The 20,043-nt window shown below is 43.8% G+C and overlaps 2 protein-coding genes and 1 non-coding gene across 5 annotated transcripts in view; 1 reads left to right on the plus strand and 2 right to left on the minus strand.

Moving 5' to 3' along the window:
* On the minus strand, positions 1 to 7,902 carry TPT1 (tumor protein, translationally-controlled 1). Its single transcript, XM_060686494.2, has 6 exons — positions 7,671 to 7,902; positions 6,425 to 6,498; positions 5,301 to 5,491; positions 2,795 to 2,900; positions 1,971 to 2,087; positions 1 to 805 (listed from the first exon to the last, which is right to left on the minus strand). The coding sequence occupies exons 1-6, from the start codon at positions 7,696 to 7,698 to the stop codon at positions 803 to 805; spliced, it is 519 nt and encodes a 172-aa protein (XP_060542477.1). The 5' UTR covers positions 7,699 to 7,902; the 3' UTR covers positions 1 to 802.
* LOC117667424 (small nucleolar RNA SNORA31) lies at positions 920 to 1,051 on the minus strand. The gene has a single exon (XR_004592040.1). It is a non-coding gene; the product is annotated as a small nucleolar RNA SNORA31 (small nucleolar RNA).
* The window catches only part of SLC25A30 (solute carrier family 25 member 30), a 26,877-nt gene continuing 14,193 nt past the window's right edge, over positions 7,360 to 20,043 (plus strand). The window contains exons 1-5 of one of the 3 annotated variants that reach the window (XM_087895603.1): positions 7,360 to 7,505; positions 9,171 to 9,266; positions 14,960 to 15,044; positions 17,074 to 17,221; positions 18,518 to 18,612. In XM_087895603.1, the coding sequence (XP_087751729.1) occupies positions 14,981 to 15,044; positions 17,074 to 17,221; positions 18,518 to 18,612 (307 nt within the window). In that variant the 5' untranslated portion in view covers positions 7,360 to 7,505; positions 9,171 to 9,266; positions 14,960 to 14,980. Of the gene's footprint in view, positions 7,506 to 9,170; positions 9,267 to 10,963; positions 11,123 to 11,343; positions 11,486 to 14,959; positions 15,045 to 17,073; positions 17,222 to 18,517; positions 18,613 to 20,043 lie in introns of those variants that run through there. The other 2 variants (XM_087895605.1, XM_087895602.1) reach the window with 2 other exon arrangements.

Genomic DNA, 20,043 nt, shown 5'->3' on the forward strand with positions numbered 1-20,043 from the left:
TTCAATTGGTATTATACTCATGTATTTAAATTACAGTTATTTCGTATTACAGCACGTAAGCAATGCCTCGCGAATGTGTCGGTTGTTTGCCCAATATTCTCGTTTCCGCGGCCAAGAATTCTCTTCCCACTTTTCTGCTCAATCAGCATGATATGTTTTGTCGAAAAAAAATTGCCATCTCTCTCTCTCTCTCCTTCGCTGGTGAAACACTCGAGATTAGCGTGCAAAAGCCACACCACACATCCAGGCCTCTCCCGGGATTGTCGTCCGAGTAGTTATCGTGAGTTGTTAAAAAGGTGTCAAGTCCGCTTCAGAAAGTCAAGCTGCTTTCTTTGTTAGATGTTTTTTTTCCCCCAACAAAAAAAAGCAAGTTCAGGGGGTGGCCAACTGAACTTCCAGTTTCCAGGTCCCGGTATCTGGAGACACAACCACTAAAGGCCACTCTATTGATGCACAACAGCTACGAGAAGCCCGCTCAACACATTAAACCAAGAGGCATCACCTAGGCTGGGTTTAAATGAGTTTGTGTTTTTTTTTTTTTTTATTTTAGACAGCCTACAAGACAAGTTTGTTTTTTCTCTTTAAAAAAAAAACAAAAACCAATGCCTCTCCACACTTCAATTATAATTCGGGGGGGAGGGTTTTTTTTTTTCAAAATAAATCAAATTAAAGCTCAAGATGATATCAATCAGTCCAGTTTTTTTTTTTTTTTCAGACATTGTTGAGTCATGATGCTTTGTTGATGAATAAAGAGCAGCAGCCAATTATGATGACAAATGATTCGGAATGATTTGATGTCTTGTTACTGTTGAGAAACGAATGAATGGAAGTTAGTCGCCTGCGATCGTTACCGGGTCGTTTTTGTCAGACCCAACACCAGCATCTCATTCCCCTCCACCATCACCCCCCTTTTTTCTTAAAATGTTCTCCCTTATTCAATCTGAGCTGCTACGGAATCGGGGCAGGCAGAAAGCGCAGGGAGAGTCACTCTGGCATCTTAATGCAAGCCAGAGAGGAATCAGAATCGCTCCCGGCCTATCAGGTGATGCTTAGCCTTAAGGAAAGAAATCTCTCTCTCTCTCTCTCTCTCTCTCTCACACACACACACACACACACACACACACACACACACACACACACACACATATTGTTGTTTGAAAAAAGGAAAGTGGGATGAACATCTTCTCAACCAGAAGCAACACTGGAAGGGAAGGAAAAAGAAAAGGCCAGCTGTAACGGCCTCAACAGCAATATTCAGAATAGATTACTATTATTATTATTATTATTATTATTACTTACTTATTTATTTATTTATTTATTTAATTTGTATACCGCCCTTCTCCAACAGGACTCAGGGCGGTGAACAGCCATGGTAAAACACAACATATAAAATTTAAGATTAATTAACAAGACTTTTTTTTTAGAACTAACACAGCTCAGCCAGGTTAGGTATACTCTTTTTTTTTTTTTTAATTACAGGCAGTCTTCGGCTTACCAGAGTTCATTTAGTGACTGTTCAAATTTACAATGGCACTGAAAACACGGGACTTACGACTTGTTCACCGCCGCAGCATTCCCCTGGCCCCCTGATCAAAATTCAGGCTTTTGCCACCTGACAATGGAGAAGCCATTCACAACTGTCTTGCTTAACAACAGAAACAGTGGGGCTCAATTGGGATTGCATGTTGAGGACTGCCTGTATTACTGAAGAAAGACCATGAAATGGGGGAAGACCACAGCAGGAGAACTGTGATGTTTCAAGAGTTACTGTGAAGTTTGAAGCTAACATTAGAAATAAGAGTTATTCTCCGTCTTGTTCCTCCACTGGTTATAGACTTCAAAAACTGGCGGCTGTTAGAACTGTGCTACTCTTCTGTTAAGAGCTTGACTCGGCTACCTACAACTTCCGTGCTGTGAGCTGCTGTTTCCCGTCTGCATCTTTCCCACCCGCCTTGTCAATCCATACTTACACATTTCTCCATCTCTAATCCGTCCTTAAAGAAAATCATATAGGGGGTCACGCCATCTTCGCGGAAGTCCAGTAGCCCCACCATGCCATCTGGATTCATATTCTCGCCTACAAAAAACTAGAGGAAGAAATGTCACCCGTTAAAAAGATACTTCTAAACGAGAGGTTTTCCTAGACATCTCCCGGCACATTTAACATTTTAGACATGGAACGGCCAGATTGGGGGGGGGGGGTCCCCAAAACACTGAACTTAGTCGATCCTTAGAATTTAGAGAATCTTGCTTGTCAGACTTGAAGTTGAAAAAGCTGCCCCCCCCCCAACCATACCCAAAATCGTTTTAAAATAAAATCCAGATATTTGACAAAATGTGTTTTGAGTCTGTAGAAAATTACAGTAATAAATACAGGGTCACATAAAAGATAAAGGTTCCCCTCGCACGTATGTGCTAGTTGTTCCAGACTCTAGGGGGCGGTGCTCATCCCCGTTTCAAAGCCGAAGAGCCAGCGCTGTCTGAAGACCTCTCCGTGGTCATGTGGCCGGCATGACTCAACGCTGAAGACGCACGGAACGCTGTTCCCTTCCCACCAAAGGTGGTCCCTATTTTTCTACTTGCATTTTTTACCTGCTTTCCAACTGCTAGGTTGGCAGAAGCTGGGACAAGTCACGGGAGCTCACTCCGTTACGCGGCACTGGGATTCGAACCGCTGAACTGAACTTTCGATTGACAAGCTCAGCGTCTTAGCCCCTGAGCCACCGCGTCCCCATAGAGTCACATAGACTTGATCTATTTTGGGAGGGGAAGCAAAGAGGCTTTTTGAACCCACCTGATAATTTTTGAAGTTTCCAAGAATGTGCTTTACTTGTTCAGCTGCCCCCGTCATAAAAGGCTTTACTCTCTCTGGTTTAGTTTCCTCAAGCCTGGCTTTGATTCTGGAGAAAGAAAAAAAAAATGATGCTGGGGGTCACGTCATCCCCATTTGCAACCATCCTAGTCAGCTTCTGACGTGGAAGTCAGATTTGCCTAACAACTGCAGTGACTCACTTCTAACTGCAGTGACTCACTTAACAACTTGTGGCAAAAGAAGATTAAAATTGTGGTGCAATTCACTGTGGCCTTGCTTAGCAACAGAAATTCTGCTTTCCAATTATGGTCGTAAGCTGAGGACTATGGAAGATTCAAAGATCTACGCATGGCCACAAAACAGGGTGGATAAAAATTGATTTTAAAAAAATCGGTTTTTTAAAAAATTTAAACTGGATTTCTTTTATTTTTATCAAATTTACGTTAATAAAATGCCTTTGGAATAAAAATCTATCTAAATTTACTTTTCTATTTAAGATACATTAATAATTTAGTTTGTTCAGCATGAAATGGAGCTCAGTTATGTAGCAATATGTAGCTGCAATATGTACATTTTTAATGTAAACTCATTCAATCCAAGGTCTGCAAGCTGAGATAACATGCACTGCACTGATGCATTCACACAATTTCACAGCAGAGGTGACAGCTGCTCTTTAAAAATTATGGTTTAAATCGGGTTGATTTAAATCAAGCCTTTTTACTAGTGACTTAAATCAAATCCACCCTGCCACAAAAGCTAGTGTGGTATAGAATTACCTGGGTTACCTGGGCCATACTGAAGAATGTCAGCAAAGGGCACCCGATAGCAATCAATTATTAAACAATTAAATTAAAAATTAAACAATTGTGCTGTTTGTGCAAGGGCATCATGGAACATGTGCCATAATTTTGATGCCGCTGTCTCTCAGAACAGACACAATTGCTGGAGACACCCCCTCTATCCTGGTCCTTGAATAATCAATAGTAAAGCCAGCAACCCAGATTCTTACTAGGATAGATGCTATTCCTGCTTTCTTTCCTCACTGCTTAACTACCTGAGGTGCAACTGCAGGTAATATTTGAGTTACAGCAGTTCATTTAGTGACTCTTCAAACTTAAGAGTGGCACTGAAAAGAGTGGCTTATGGCAGTTTTTCCACATTCACGACTGTTGCAGCATCCCCGTGATCAAAATTCAGAGGCTTGGCAACTGGCATGTACTTATGACAGTTGCAGGGTCCCTTTGTATGACCTTCTGACAAGCAAAATCAATGGGAGAGCCAGGTTCACTTAACAACCGGGTTACTAACAGCTGCGGTGATTCACTTAACCACAGGGGCAAGAAAGGTCATAAAACGGTTCGTATTTATGATGGGTGCAGTGACCTGGGGTTATGAGATCACCTTTGACAAGCCAGATTCACTTAACAACCATGTTACTAACTTAACAGCTGCACTGATTCACTTAAGAAGTGTGACAAGAAAGGTAATGAAATGGGACGAGCCTCGCTTAACAACCGTCTCACTTAGCAACAATGGCTGGGCTCAACTGTAGTTTGTCAGCACTTTATTTGAGACAACCTTGAAACTTGACATAGTTGTTAAGTCAAGGAATACCTGTACCTACCAAATCTCCAAACCTACCAGCCCAAAGGTTATTTATTTGACCTGATCTACGAATTAAGAGATATCCCACCCACCCGCCCCATATAGCCAGCGTGTACAGCAGCCAGTTCGATCCACAGAGACAGGCGGCTGCATTTTACAAGCTTTTTAAAAGTCTGTAGAGATTCTGTGTCATCCAGGCCATGGTTGTCCCAAAGGTGCTTTTTCAGGAGGCAACTGGACTTCCTGGTTTTTCTTTTGAAGACGTTTCGCTTCTTATCCAAGAAGCTTCTTCAGCTCTGACTCGATGGTGAGGAATGGAAGGATTAATACTCCTTGCAGACAGCTGGTCGTTTGCATCCTTTTAGAGGGTCACTGAAGCTCTTGGAGGTTTATCCGTGTCCTCAAATAACCAGCTGCCTGCAAGGAATATAAATCCTTCCATTCCCCACTATCCGATCAGAGCTGAAGAAGCTTCTTAGATAAGAAGCGAAACATCTTCAAAGAAAGGAAGGAGAGAGAAAGGAGAATCCAAGACCTTAGCGCCTTCCGCCGTGCCCTTAAAACCCACTTTTTCCAGCAAGCCGGGCTGGCTTAAGAAGAAATTTTAAATGTTTTAATTGGTTTGTATTTTTAATTTTGGGCCAAATTTATATATATTTTAATTGTTTTTTAATATTTGTATTTTATGTTTTTTAATTCTGGCTGTACACCGCCCTGAGTCCTCAGGGAGAAGGGCGGTATATAAATTTAAAATAAAAATAAAAATAAAAAAAAAAAGTCCAGGTGCCTCCTGAAAAAAGCACCTTTGGGACAAGCTTTTCAAAAGGCCCGTGGATCAAACCTATGCAAACTTCACTTCACCCATGAGGAGGGGCCCACTTACGACTTCATGTAGTCCTTGATGTACTTCTTGTAAGACTCCTTAGTGAAAGAGGTTTCCTGGAGGTGGTGATTCATGACGATGTCAACCCCGGTGATGACCGTGGCCTCTGTGCAATCCCCTTCTGGGCCTTCGGCAGATGCATTTCCTCCGATCAAGGCCTCGTCAATTTCACCCTCTTTCCTGCTGACCATCTGAAACATTGAAAATAACCAAGAAACTCCGATAAGACAAGCGTAACATTAAGGATTGCAACAAGCTTGTTCATTAGAGCCGACGTGCTTTTCTTCTTAATTCAAACAAGTGTATTTTAAAGTCAGAATCTGTACGCTAAATAACAGAAAACATATTCTGAATAATTCAGGTAATAAAGGCTGCTCATCCTCTCTACTTCTTCAAGTTAAATCCAGAATTTGGTTTTATTGCTGTCAAAAGCACCTAACAATCTTGTTGCTATTATTTAAAATATATTATAATATATATAAAATATATTATATATATTATACTATCAACATAATAATTTTAAATTGGGGTATTTAATAATTGGGGTATATAATAATAAAAAATTTTTAAATTTCTGGGGTTTTAAATTGAGCCGAATTTATTTAATAGTTTTAAATTTTTAATTGATGTTTGTCTTGTGTTTTTAAATAGGCTGTACACCGCCCTGAGTCCTTCGGGAGAAGGGCGGTATAGAAATAAAATTATACTTATACTTATTAGATAGTAATTGCCCTCCACATAACAGACCCTTCAAAGTTACAGTGGCACTGAAAAAAGTGACGTATGACCATTTGTCACACTTATAACTGTTGTAGCATCCCCCTGCTCACATGATCAAAATTTGGATGCTTGGCAACTGACTTGTATTTATGACGGTTTGCAGAGTCCTGGGATCATGCGATCCTCTTTTGTGACCAGTCAACGGGGAAGCCAGATTCACTTAAGCAGTTTACTAATTTAACTTGCAGTGATTCACTTAGTAACTGTGTCAAGGAAGGACATAAGATGGGCAAAATGGACTTAACTAATTTCTCACTTTTGGGCTCAATTGTGGTCGTATGTTGAGGACTACCTGTACCCCATGCAGCCATCTTTTTCTGTTGCCCTGCCTGTCTCTCACCTACCTTCCCTTCCACTTCCAGGCAGAGGCCATTGGCAACTTCTGTGATTTTGTAGATATCCGAGAACATCTCATCTTCTGCAAGAGGACGAAAATAGAGAAAGCTTTTTCCCCACCATACCTCTTGCTCTTCTTCCCCCATAAGGAGCCCCCAGGTTCCTACAACACGGGGCAGGGAGGAGTCCCCCTCCCACCTCATGGCAGGCCCAAGGCCCACCTTTGCCACCAGTTATTTTAACTTCTGCAGCCTAAGAAGCTTCCAAGAAAGCATGGCCTCCCCCAACTCCCCACAGCCCAGGTGGCGAGAAGCATAGAATGGATAGGGTTGGAAGGGTCCTTAGAGGTCTTCTAGTCCAGCCCCACTTTTACCATCAGCCATTTTACTTCTGCAGCCTAAGAAGCTTCCAAGAAAAGCAGGCAAGGAGAATTTGCAAACAGGAAGCTTCAAGCCAGGTAGGCCAGACCTGGAGGGGCCACACCTGTTCTTCCCCCCAGGTAACCTTGGCTGTAAATCAAAGGGAGGCCAACACCAAACTTGGGAGCCAGACGCCACCCAAAAAGTAGGCCTTCCCCAACTCCCCACAGCCCAGGTGGGGAGAAAACCAGAATCATAGGCTTGGAAGGGTCCTTAGAGGTCTTCTAGTCCAGCCCCCTGCTTTAAACAGCCTTTCCAGACAGACAATTGTCGAAATTCTTCTTTTTAAAAAAAAAAAAATCTCCAAAAATGGAGAAGAAAAAAGAAACCTTATTAAAATCAGCCTGCAATACCCCGCACGGCCATTAGGGGGCGAGACCTTCCTTGCAAAGCCCTTTGTCGCCCTCTATAGGCGGACGGCGGCAACTGCAGCAGCAGACTTATCCTTCCTTCCTTCCCTCGCTTCCCGGCCTCTCGCGCAAGCGCAGTGCGGCCGGCGCCCGGCCGGCGCCTTGGAGACACACATGCGCAGACAATGGAGCTTCCCTGTGTGGGGGGGGAGGGGTCCGTCCACACCGCGCTGGCTTCTTTTTTTTTTTTCTTCCTCTTTCCCCCCTCCCTCCCAGGCCGCTAGCGCCAGAGACCGGAGGAGCGCAGGCGCAGTCCGAGGGTGAGTCCGGCGCGCGCTCCCCGGCTTGGAATGCCAGGCCGCGCAGGCGCAGTCGGCGCCGAGGGGAACCCCCTCCTTCCCCTTCCCCCACCCTTCCGTAAGGTTCAGAGGGGGGGTGGAGAAAAAAAAAAGCGGCGCGGGGTGGGGGTGGGGGCTTCGGCTCACGGCTGATGCAGTCGCGGTAGATGATCATGGCTGAGGCGGCGGGCGGGCGGGCGGCGGCAGGCCGGGTGGAAGAGCGCTAGTGGCGGCAGCCCCCGGCGCGAGCGAAGAACGAGGCGGAAAAAGGCCGAGGAGGCGCCTCCGCGGAGCTCATATAGCCAGCAGGGCACGTCCCTGCCATCCGTGCGTCGCCAATCGCCGCGCTCCTCATGACGCACGAAACTGTGACGTAGGCACGCACGCACGCCGGCCGCCCTCTTTCCCGTGGCTCTAGAAGCAAGAAAGTAGACTCGCCCGAGCGCAGGAAGGGACGCGCAGTTTCCGGGTTCGCTTGTCATGATTTGAGCCTATGGAAGAGCAACCCCACCCATCCCCCACCGAAAGGGAAACGAAGCCCATCCGCTGGAGTTGTTTATGTAGTTCCAGCAAATTAGGGTTATATTATATCTCTCTCTGCCTCGAATGGGGGCCCTTAAGCATCTCGGAGTGGATTGCAATGTCTAAATGCTTGCATTATTTCTTTTCAGTCTGGCCAGGCTACAGAGAACTTTTTACATTTAAATAAATTCTTAATCTAATTTTAAATGAATTAAATTCTTCCTCAAGGGAAAAAAAAACCCAGTTCAGTTGCCTTTTGAGAAAGCCCCTTTGAGACAACTACGGTATGACCTGGATGACTGAGAATTTGCATAGGCATTTTAATTGAATTGTCTGCTGTTGGGAAAATCCTCATGGCTCACTTGCAATTGGAAACCTTTCAGGAGGGCAAATTAGTAGCAAAAACGTCCATAAGTCCTCGGCTCATGACCATAATTGAGCTCAGAATTTATGTTGCTAATTGAGACAGTTGTGAAGTGAGTTCGCCCCATCTTACGACCTTTCTTGCCATGGTTTTTAAGCGAATCACTGCAGTTAAGTCAGTAACACGGTTGATAAGTGAACTTGGCATGACTTTGCTTGTCAGAAGGTCGCAAAAGGAAATCATGTGACACTGTGACCGTCATAAATATGAGTCAGTTGCCAAGCATCTGAATTTTGGTCAGGTGAGCTGCAGTGGTCATAAAAGTAAAAACAACATAAGTCACATTTTTCAGTGCCGTTGTAACTTGAAGCGGTCACTAAACAAATGCTTGGAAGGCAAGGGCTACTTGCATTTTGCAGAAAAATTAGTTCCAACTGGAGTTCAAATGTCAAACTGTATCTTTGAAAACTTTTCTTAAGAAAATTAACAATGTGAAAAGACCCTCATTTAAAACCAGAGACTTAAGTTTCATTCAAAGCTCTTCCGGCTTTTTTCTCTGTTTTCAAGTCTCCCCTGAAAATCTTTTTGGGAAGACCGAGGCCAAGACTTGGTAGATGAACAGGAGGTGTCAGCTTGAAACTAACTTGTAGTAAATATACTTTAAGCCTGTTTTGACAACTCATCAGGAACAATCTGGAGAAATCATGCAGACTTGGAGTAAGCTTACAAGGCTAATATATAATTATGCATTTAATTTGCAGTGGGTAGCACCATCTGACTGATGTTTCCCGGAAAAGCTGGATTTTTACGGGCTCTCCGAAAATATCATCGTGATCGGCTAGGAGGAACTTTGGGAGGTAAGCAAAACATTGGAAAAAATAAACTCTTTTATTAAAATAAAACATTTTAGCTGTATTGGAAGTAATATTGACTAACAAACAGCAAATAATTAGTATCGGTTTATTGACATGTAGTTCCTGTACTTTAGACATATAAAATAATCCTGAATATGTCCAAACGGTGGATAACGCCAGCCAAGACTTCAGCTGTTCTCAAAAAGCTAGTTGTATCTCAGTGGTATCTGAATCGCAGTTGAGGGAGAAAGGCATCAGAAATCTCAAGTCTATAGGCAAGATTGTGTGTTTGTGTGTGAAAGAGAGAGAGAGAGAGAGAGAGAGAGAGAGAGAGAGAGAGCGCCTATGTATGTGTGTATACATATGTGTACCCACACATGTGTATTTGGGAAGAAAACAGGGCAAATCACTTCTCTAGCCCAGGCGTTTCTTCACCACAAGGGCCACTTTTGATTAGTAGGAAGCTGAGCTACCTATTACTCTTCCTTTGCTGACTTCAGCTCCACCGGATGGAGATTCCCAGTCTCTGCCCCCTCCCCTTCCCCCTCTCTTTCTCTCTCTCTCTCTCTCTGTCTGTCTGCCTGCCTCTGACTCTTTTTTTTCCTCTTTTTCTTTCTCTCCCTTTCTCTTTTCTTTCCCTTTCTCTCTTTTTGTTTCTGTCTTTCTCTCTCTCTTTCTCTTTGTCTCTTTTTTCTCTTTGTCTCTCTTTCTTTTTTCCACTTTCTCTCTTTTCTCTTTCTCTTTGACTTCTTTCCCTTTCTGTCTTTTGCTCTTTCTGTGTCTTTCTGTCTCTCTCTCTTTCTTTTTCCCATATTTCTCTCTTTTTTCTTTCTCTCTGTCCATCTTTTTCACTTTCTCTTTGTTCAGTGGTGGGATTCAAGTAATTCAACAACCGGTTCTCTGCCCTAATGATTTCTTCCAACAACCAGTTCACCAAACTGCTCAGAAAGTTAACAACCGGTTCTCCCGAAATGGTGCGAACCAGCTGAATCCCACCACTGTCTTTGTTTCCTTTTCACTTTTTTCTCTTTCTTTCTTTTTCACTTTCTCTCCTTTCTCTTTGACTTCTTACTCTTTCTGACTTTTTCTCTTTCTGTGTCTTTCTGTCTCTCTCTCTTTCTTTTCCCCCTTTCTCTCTTTTTTCTTTCTCTATGTCCCTGTCTTTTTCACTTTCTCTTTGTTTCCTTTTCACTTTTTTCTCTTTCTTTCTTTTTCACTCTCTCCCCTTTCTCTTTGACTTCTTACTCTTTCTGTCTTTTTCTCTTTCTGTGTCTTTCTGGCTCTCTTTTTTCTTTCTTTCTCGTTTTCTTTCTTTTTCACGTTTTTTCCTCTTTCTCTTTCTCTTTCCCTTTCTCTCTTTTTTTCTTTCTCCCTGTCTTTTTCACTTTCTCTTTGTTTCCTTTTCACTTTTTTCTCTTTCTTTTTCACTTTCTCTCCTTTCTCTTTGACTTCTTACTCTTTCTGTCTTTTTCTCTTTCTGTGTCTTTCTGGCTCTCTTTTTTCTTTCTTTCTCGTTTTCTTTCTTTTTCACTTTTTTCCCTCTTTCTCTTTCCCTTTCTCTCTTTTTTTCTTTCTCCCTGTCTTTTTCACTTTCTCTTTGTTTCTCTCTCACACACACACACCCAGAGGCTCTCTTTCCCTTGAGTTGCCTCCGCTGGGGTCCTGGGCGTCTCTCCCTCTCTCGCCGGGTCCCTTGGGGAGGAGCTCGGAGCGATTGGCGGGGAGGCTCGGCCGGCTTCTGTGAGCTCCTTCCCTCCCTCCGTCCCTCCCTCCTTGCCTTGCCTTTCCTTCCCTTCCTTCCCCTCCTGGCCGCTGCCTGCTCGGGGTCCCGGGGGCGCTTCTGCGGAGCCTTCTGGCCGGTAAGTGAGCCTGGGGGGGGGGCATTGGTGGGGGGAGGGTCTGCAAGCCTTCCTAATAATCCCGGGGCTCTTTTGCAAAAGGAGCAGCAAAGCCCCGCGGGCGCCGGGTTGCAAAGCGCGCCCGGCCGGCTGGGCGCTCCCCTCCACCGGCTCCTCCTCCTCCTCCTCCTCCTCCGCCCGGACCCTTCCCGGCTGCCCGAGCTCCGTCCCTGCCTGGGCTGCCCACTCGGGAGCCGCCCGCGGGGAGGAACAGCCGGCTCCCCCTTTTGCCGGCAGCCTGGACCGCGGAGGCGCCGCGCAAGCCGCCCTTGCGGAGCCCTCATGCTGAATTACACCTGGCTGTTGGAGCGGCTGGTGGGAAAGGTGAGCCGCGGGATGGGAGGCCACGGGGAAAGCCGAGGAAAGTCCCAAAGCCTCGCACAACCCTGCTGGACGCCTAGTTCTTCGCTTAGTTGACCCAGGTTACGACAGTCCTGGAAAAAGTGACTTATGACCGGTTTTTATGTTAATTCCCACAGTCACGTGGCCAAAAATTCAGAGGCTTGGCAACTGGCATGTACTTCTGACGGTTGCAGCGTCCTCCTGGGGAATCACGTGTGATTCCCCTCTGGCGACCTTTTGACAGGCAATGGGGGAAGCCAGATTCGCTTAACAACCGTGGGACTAACTTAACAAGGGCAGTGATTCGCTTAACGACATTCGTAAGAAAGGTCATAAAACGGGGCAAAGCTCACTTAACAACAGCTCTTGCTTAGCCGTTGAAATGTTGGGCTCCATTGGGGTTGTAAGTTGTGCTCCTGAGCCCTTTAAAACCTCCACTGGGTGGGTCTGGGATGTTCCCCCAGGAACCCAATTTGATTTCACAAGGTTTGCTCTTTAGCGGTGCTCAAATATGTTTTGCGGTATGTCAAGAAGATTCGGTTTAAGAGGTTCACGCAGCCCTCTGAACCAATAAAGTAACCAAATAAGCTTGCTTCTTTTGACACTCTAAGCCTCTAAAGAACTAAACCAAGCTTAACCCTAAGGGGGTTTAAGGTCTGATGCCTTTAAGTCCTTTTACTGATACGGTTAAGTTCATTGTCAGATGATGGGCATACTTGGATAAAAATAGCTTTTTAATGGTGCTTAATATTCTGAAATATTCCATGAAATATTCTGGGAAAGAACATTAGGCCTCCATTGAAGACAATAGATGTAATCCTGGAGGCATTTTATGTTCCATAGGGTGTTTTCTTAAAGGTACAAAGACTATATTGTATGTTGCATATAATACACAACTTATTGTATAATATTGTATAATGTTTTCTGAAAGGTACAACAACCATATTGCATAATAAAGGACAAATCTGAAAAGAGATTCCACAAGGATAAAAAAAAAAATTGCTTGTATTGATGAGTTTGCCTTAAAGTAAAAGAAAATTAAAGAGGAAAACCAAAAAAACCTTTACAAAACTGCATATCCTACTACAAATATCTAAACTCAAAAGAGTACACATAAACTTATTTAAACAATGGTAATTCTGCTTCCATATTTTTCAAAGGAATGTATAAAAAACCTTGTGCCTTAAGTGTTTGGCGCTGTCAAAGTTAAATGACCAAACTTTTCAAAGTTTTTGAAAGAGAAATATAGTTTATAGTTTATTGGATTTCTATACCGCCCTTCTCCCAGGGGACTCATTAAAACACATGAATTTATAAAATTTAAAACCAATTAAAACAAATACATACAATTTGGCCCTCAAATTAAAACACACATACACCCACTGAAAATTCATATTAGGCCAGTCTAAAGGACAAGGTTTTTCCCCCCTTAAATAAAAGGCTGTCCTTTATAATAAAGGATGTGGGGGGGGGGGGGAAGGGTCAGTGTAACCATGAGCCAAATCTGATCTCATGTAAAAAATGGCAATTGATCCATGGGAAGCTTTCCTATCTTTTAAGGAAGAAAAGATATTGGCAGGCGTGAAGATTGGCTGGCTGCTTTGAAAACAAGACAGGGCTGGGAAGGGGGAATGTGGGTTTGTTTGGTTTGCGCTGTCTGTTGTGTAAACCCTCCCAAGTTAGTAGCACGTGATCCCACAATTGTAAATCCAGACGCCTGAGGGCTCTAGGTTACTTCTCCTTGACCTCCTGGGTTTTGAGAATGGGGGCTGGGGAAAGAAAGCTGCAGCAATTGAGAAAGGGGGGGGGTGGAGTGAACAGGGGGCTGCAACAGACGAGGGCCAGGATGAAAATTCGGAGAGAGAGAGGTGGGCACCGCATGATCAAAAGCTGTCAGGAGGAGACAGGCTAAAGTTCACATCCTGATTTTGAAATGAGCTAATCCGAAATTGTTGGCTGCTGGTGGTTCCATGAGAGGCGTGATCCTGGAAAAGTTTCCCAGGACAAGTGTTTTTTTTTTTTTTTAGGAATAGCAATTTAAAAAAAAAGAGAATACAGAATACAAAATAGAATACAGAATAACAAGAGTTTTGGAAGGGACCTTGGAGATCTTCTGGTCCAGAGCCCTGCTTTAACAGGAGGCCTTATACCAGTGTTGGCTAACCTTTTTGCCGTCACGTGTCAAAAGCGGGGGGAGTCACATGCACGTGTGCCCACCCATAATTCAATGCATCCCAACCTCCCCGTGCATGCGTGTGCGACCCCCCACAGCACTCCCCCCCATAGGCCCATTTTTCACCCTCCCCAGGCTCCAGAGACTTTCTTGGCGCCTGGGGAGGGTGAAAACAGCCTTCCCCACCCCTCCGGAGGCTGGAAATGGCCCATTTCCTGACTTCCGGTGGGCCCGGAAGACCCAAAAATCAGTTGGTTGGCACGCACATGTGTGCTGGAGCTGAGCTAGGGAAACTCTCACGTGCCCACAGATATGGCTCCACGTGCCACCTATGGCACGCGTGCCATAGGTTCGCCATCACGGCCTTATACCATCCCAGACAAATGACTGTCCAGTCTCTTCTTGAAAACCTGCAGTGATGGAGCACCCACAACTTCTGGTGGCAAGCCGTTCCACTGGTTAATTGTTCTGATGCATTTGCATGACAGAGAGAGAGAGGGTGGGTGTAAAAAGGAAAAAAAAACTGATATTCAACGTCATTTTTTAAAAAGCCCAAATAAAATTACTCAGCAATAAGTTCCAGAATCAAGAGAAAATGCATTGGAATGTTACTGTTAGATGGAGCGATTTTTCTGATTCGTCGTCCCCATTTTATCCATGTTTTGGGGGGTTCAGGAAAATGTCCTTGTAGCCAGTTGGACTCCCAAGTACTGTGTCTATGAGGTTTTTCTGCCAATAGTACTAAAGTTGTCTGAAATAGCGTCTCCTGCTTTTTTTTTTAATTTGATTTATTGAATCAATAAAGCAGAAGGCTGGACTAGAAGACCTCCAAGGTCCCTTCCAACTCTTATTTACGTTGCTGAGCCACCAGGCCCTTTTCACCCTCCCCAGACTCCAGAGGCTTTCTAGGAGCCTGGGGAGGGTGAAAACAGCCTTCCCCACCCCCCGGAGGCCAGAAACAGCCCGTTTCCTGACTTCCGGTGGGCCCGGAAGGCCTGAAAATGCGCTGGAGTTGAGCTAGGGCAATGCTCGTGTGCCCACAGATATGGCTCGCGTGCCATAGGTTCACCATCACGGGTATAGGGTCTCCTGCTTGACAGGGATGGACTAGTTGACCTCAAAGGTACCTTCCAACTCCGTTACTCTATTCTGCTTCAAACGGTCACTCAGCAAACAACTGTAAGTCAAAGGGGCTGGGGCTGGAGGGCTGTGCACGGACCAATCCCTGCCCTACCAGGAAGATGTTTTTAAGAACAGTGTTGTGTCGTTGTGTTGTCTTGCAGAGGGAAGAGACACGCAGGAGCATGGCGGCTTTGAACTGGAAGCCATTTGTGTACGGAGGGCTGGCTTCCATCACTGCAGAATGTGGTGCGTATTTGAACTCTGAAATAATCCAGACGGACGATTAGTGCTCATTTAGAAAACTGCCCGGGGCAGTTGTTTCATTAACTTGGAACTGACCCTTGCATGCCAACGTGCCTTGGCATCAAAATCTTTGCAAGCTCACATGTCATAACTAAAGTGGGCCCTGCACGAGGGGACCATCATCTAACTCAGAGGTCTTCAAACTTGGCAGACTTGAAGACTTGTGGACTTCAACTCCCAGAATTCTCCAGCCAGCTGGCTGGAGAATTCTGGGAGTTGAAGTCCACAAGTCTTCAAGCTGCCAAGTTTGAAGACCTCTGATCTAAATGAATGCTTTTGCAACTTGTTCATTTTTTTTTAAAGTCCTTGCCTTATGACTACAATTGTCCCCAAAATTTCTGTTGCTAAATGAGACCTTTGTTAAGTGAATTTTGCCCCATGGTCTGATCTTTTTTTTTTTTTTCCTAGAATTGTTAAGCGAATTAAGTTAGTAACCGAGTTATTAAGTGAATCTGGCTTCCTCAGTTTGCAAAAGGGGATGATCACATGAGCCCGGAAACACTGCAACCGTCATAAGTACGAGTCAGTTGCCAAGCGTCTGAATTTTAAATCATGTCACCCTGGCGATGCTGCAATGGTCATCAGTGTGAAAAACAGTCACAAGTTACTATTTTCAGTGACTTTGAATGGTCTCTAAGCAAACTGTTATAAGTCAAGGACTTTGTGCCCTTGTCTATTTCTTTAACAAAAAGATGGCAGGTTTTAATTTCAGTTTTGGAATGAGCAAAATATTTCAACAGCTGTCTCTCAAGGTTGAAGAAGTTGGAAGTTGGTAGTTTGCTTGCAAACCGTTAATGATTTTTTTATTTTTAGTTGGGTAATGAAACGTGGCCTTAATTGTTATGAAGGTTTCTTGGAGATAAATCTTATTTTAAAAGCATAGTTAAAGGACCTCAATTACCTTGCAAGTCATAAATGCAGATCCTTCCTTTTCAACATGGGGAATTTGATTTTGAAGCCTGCTTGAAACAGCTGAGCTATAAATTTTGAATTTTAAAAAAAGGAATTTTAAAAGGAAGACTTACATTTCTGGAAAAAAGGGGAATTTTAACTTCTTTAAACCTAAGTTTCTTTCTAAGTAAATCTACATTGTGATTGAATTTTGATACAGTATAAACTGGGGAAAGGAAAAAGTGTGGAGGTATCCAGGTGTTTTTTTTTTCATAAAAGGCAGGAAATTAATACTTCAGCACAAAAACAGAATGTCTAAGTCTCCAGCGTAACTAGATGTTTGCAAAAGCGATCAGAATATTATTGTACCTCCTAGGAATGTACTTTCCTATTGTTTAAAGCTTGCTCCCAGCCCGTGGAATGCAATTATGGCTCCTATTTTTCTTTCAACATCTTTTGATTTATCTGAACTTGCAGTCCATTGTACTGTTAAGAGTTTATTTTGTGTGTGCGTGGTTCACACTTTAATTATTCACAGTGCCTTGAACAAAACTGGCACATATACAGTAACAACACTACCCAGATATTCTAACAGACAACGGAATGGGGAATAGCAGATTTATAGATAATTTGAATTATAGATAATTTGAAGGGTTTGATAGATGATTTGAAGGGTTTGATAAATTATAAATAATTCGAAGGGTTTGATAAAAGCACATTTTTATTTTTAATGAAATCAGCCATTTTTTTAATGGCTTGCCACCAGAAATTGTGGGGGCTCCATCATTGGAGGTTTTAAGAAGAGACTGGATAGATATTTGACTGTGATGGTACAGGGTCTCCTGCTTGAGCAAGGGGTTGGACTAGAAGACCTCTGAGGTCCCTTCCAACTCTGTAATTCTGTAATCCTGGATATACAGGTTATTTAAAAAGGCACATATGTACGCAGCACACACAAACACACATGTATATTATGTCCAATTTATGTCAGAAACCAAGTTTGCTTCATTCTGGAATGTACGGTATGCATTTCTGTAAATTTATAATTCGTGAACTAACCAGTTTTCTCTTGGGCACGAAGGTACTTTCCCAATCGATCTGACGAAGACGCGGCTGCAGGTCCAAGGCCAGAAAAATGATGCCAAGCATAAAGACATCCGTTACCGTGGAATGCTTCACGCGTTAGTGAAAATAGTCAGGGAAGAAGGATTGAAGGCTTTATACTCTGGGTAAGATTTCTCACCTTGTCTTGTCCTGTGTATTGTTGAAATGTGCAAATGTGTCTCTAGTTAAATAGTTTGAGTGACAAACCTGTGTGCAGCATGCTGTATTTTTATTTTTCGTCTGTTTAATCGTAACCAGTACTCGGAGACAAATCCTGGACAAATCCTTGCAAGGTTTTCTTGACAAGGTTTCCAGAAGTGGTTTGCCATTGCTTCCTTTTTAGGGCTGAGAGAACATGACTGGTCCAAGGTCACCCAACTGGCTTTGTGGACTAGAACTCACAGTCTCCTGGTTTCTGGCCTGATGCCTTAACCAGTGGCCCAAATTGGCCTCCCAAACTGATTATCTTAGACCTAATTTTTGGACCTAATTCTGAGTCACATCCTAGCTTATTTTCCTAGTGGATTAATTGATAATTAAGATGGCATTTCTCTTGAAGGAAAAAGACATTTACATGCTTTGTCGATGAATTGTATGCAAAATTGTACAGCTTTCTAAGTGCAAATGTGGCTTTTAAAGTTTGGGGTGTGCTAAAACTTTTCCCCCTGTAGTGTGCATTTACGCAAACATGTATACATTCCCAATAAGTTTGATTATGAACGTGCTGAACAATTCTAGAAAAGCTTTGTGTTCCCTAAAATTCTCTATTTTTTTCTCTGGAACATTTAAATCCGAAATTCGGGATTTGGGGGGGGGGGAACCTTTTGGAAAAGGTACATTTTTGCCTCTGCTGCTTTGCACACAATTGTTGGTGATTTCTGCATTTACAGATTCTTCGCAAATTCCCTTGGGAGTTAAACTTGGGTCTGAGTTTGTAGAAGTCCATATCCCTACGGTAGCTGAGAACTGTTTCCAGCAACAGCTGATTCAACCAGTAATAACGGATATAAGAGAGAGAGTTTGGTGTAGTGCTTAAGGCCCCGTACTAGAAACCGGGAGACTGTGAGTTCTAGTTTAACCTTAGGCATGAAACCCAACTGAATGATTTGGGGCCAATTGCTATCTCTCAGCCCTAAAAAGAAGAAGAATGGAAGGACGCATCATTTTGTAAAAAAAAAAACCTTGCCAAGAAAACAGCAGGATGTCGTAGAAACAGTGACCAAGAGAGATTCAAAGGAACCAAATAAACAAATATAAATCTTTCTTAATTTGTGCTGATGGGCAACTATCCTTGGAGCCCCCTGAGCATTTCTGCTGCCACCAAGGTGGTCATAACTTCCTCACCTCGAGTATTAAGTGTTTAGAAGACTACAGGACAGCCTGGCCCCTGATTTTATTACGCCCGTGTTCTCCTCTTGCAGAATTGCTCCAGCTATGTTACGCCAGGCCTCTTACGGGACCATAAAAATAGGCACTTATCAGAGCTTGAAAAGAATATTTATCGAACGGCCCGAAGGTAAGTGGATTTTTCCCCCCAGATCCGAGCTGCATTTCTTAGATCAAAGATAAAGAGAGGTCAGAGCAGAGAACGTAGGAAGCTAGAAGAGTTTTAATGCAAGGGGACAGTTAAGAGAATAACAGAGTTGGAAGCCGGTAGAGATTCTCAGTCATCCAGGTTTTTCAGGAGGCAACTGGACTTTCTTGTTTTTTTCCTTTGAAGACATTTCACTTCTCATCCAAGAAGGTTCTTCAGCTCTGAAAGGATGTTAGGGAAGGGAAGGATTTATATTCCTCGCAGACAGCTGGTCACTTGCATCCTTTTAAAGAGTCATTGAGACCACTTGGAGGCTTCTCTGTGTCCTCAGGGTCACCTGAGTAGTGAAAATGGTTCCTGTAGTCTGCAGTTTTTCTCCCTGGAAATTCATTCTGACTCCCACCCCATTCAAAGGCGGCTCATCCCAAATTGCATAGCTAAAAGTCTGTGGAGATTCTCGGTCATCCAGGTCATGGTTGTCCCAAAAATGCTTTTTCAAGAGGCAACTGGACTTTCTTGGTTTTTTGTTTTGAAGATGTTTCACTTCTCATCCAAGAAGCTTCTTCAGCTCCGACAGGATAGTGGACGGGATAATCCTTCCCTTCCCCACCATCCAGTCAGAGCTGAAGAAGCTTCTTGGATGAGAAGCGAAACGTCTTTAAGGAAAAAACAAAGTTGCCTCCTGAAAAAGCACCTTCGGGTCAACAGAATTGGGAGGGACCTTGGAGGTCTTCTAGTCCAACCCCCTGCTCAGAAAACCTGCTCTTCCACTCCTCAAGAGACCATATACCCGTGATGGCGAACCTTGATAGATATATAGATATATAGATATCTATTTTCTTACTTTTTTCTTCCTTTTCGTAGGCTTTATGTGTGTTTTTCTTTTAGTCAGGTTTCTCCTACGTAACCAAGATTTTTCTTTCTACAGCCCTAGCTCAGTGGAGTCACATCCACAAAAATCTTGGTTACGTAGGAGAAACCTGGCTAAAAGAAAAACATATATAGATGTATAGATATATAGATGATATATAGATATATATCTGTGGGCACGCGAGCATTGCCCTAGCTCAGCTCCAGTGTGCATGCGAACGCTGGCCAACTGATTTTCGGTCCTTCTTGGCCCACCGGAAGTCAGGAAACGGGCTGTTTCCGGCCTCCGGAGGCCCTCCAGGCGGGGTGAGAAGGCCATTTTACCCTCCCCAGGCTCCTAGAAAGCCTCTGGAGCCTGGGGAGGGCAAAAAAACAGGCCTACCGGGCCCACCGTACCATCGCATGCCAAAGCGGGGGCTGTGGGGGGGCCATTCCACTGATTAATTGTTCTCACTGTCCGGAAATTTCTCCTTAGTTCTAGGGTGCTTCTCTCCTTGATCTCAGACAAACGGTTGTCCAATCTCTCCTTAAAAACTCCCAGTG

The sequence above is a fragment of the Pantherophis guttatus genome, chromosome 5 (assembly GCF_059756535.1).
Source record: "Pantherophis guttatus breed Tessera chromosome 5, ASM5975653v1, whole genome shotgun sequence".
Taxonomy (NCBI): Eukaryota; Metazoa; Chordata; class Lepidosauria; order Squamata; family Colubridae; genus Pantherophis; species Pantherophis guttatus.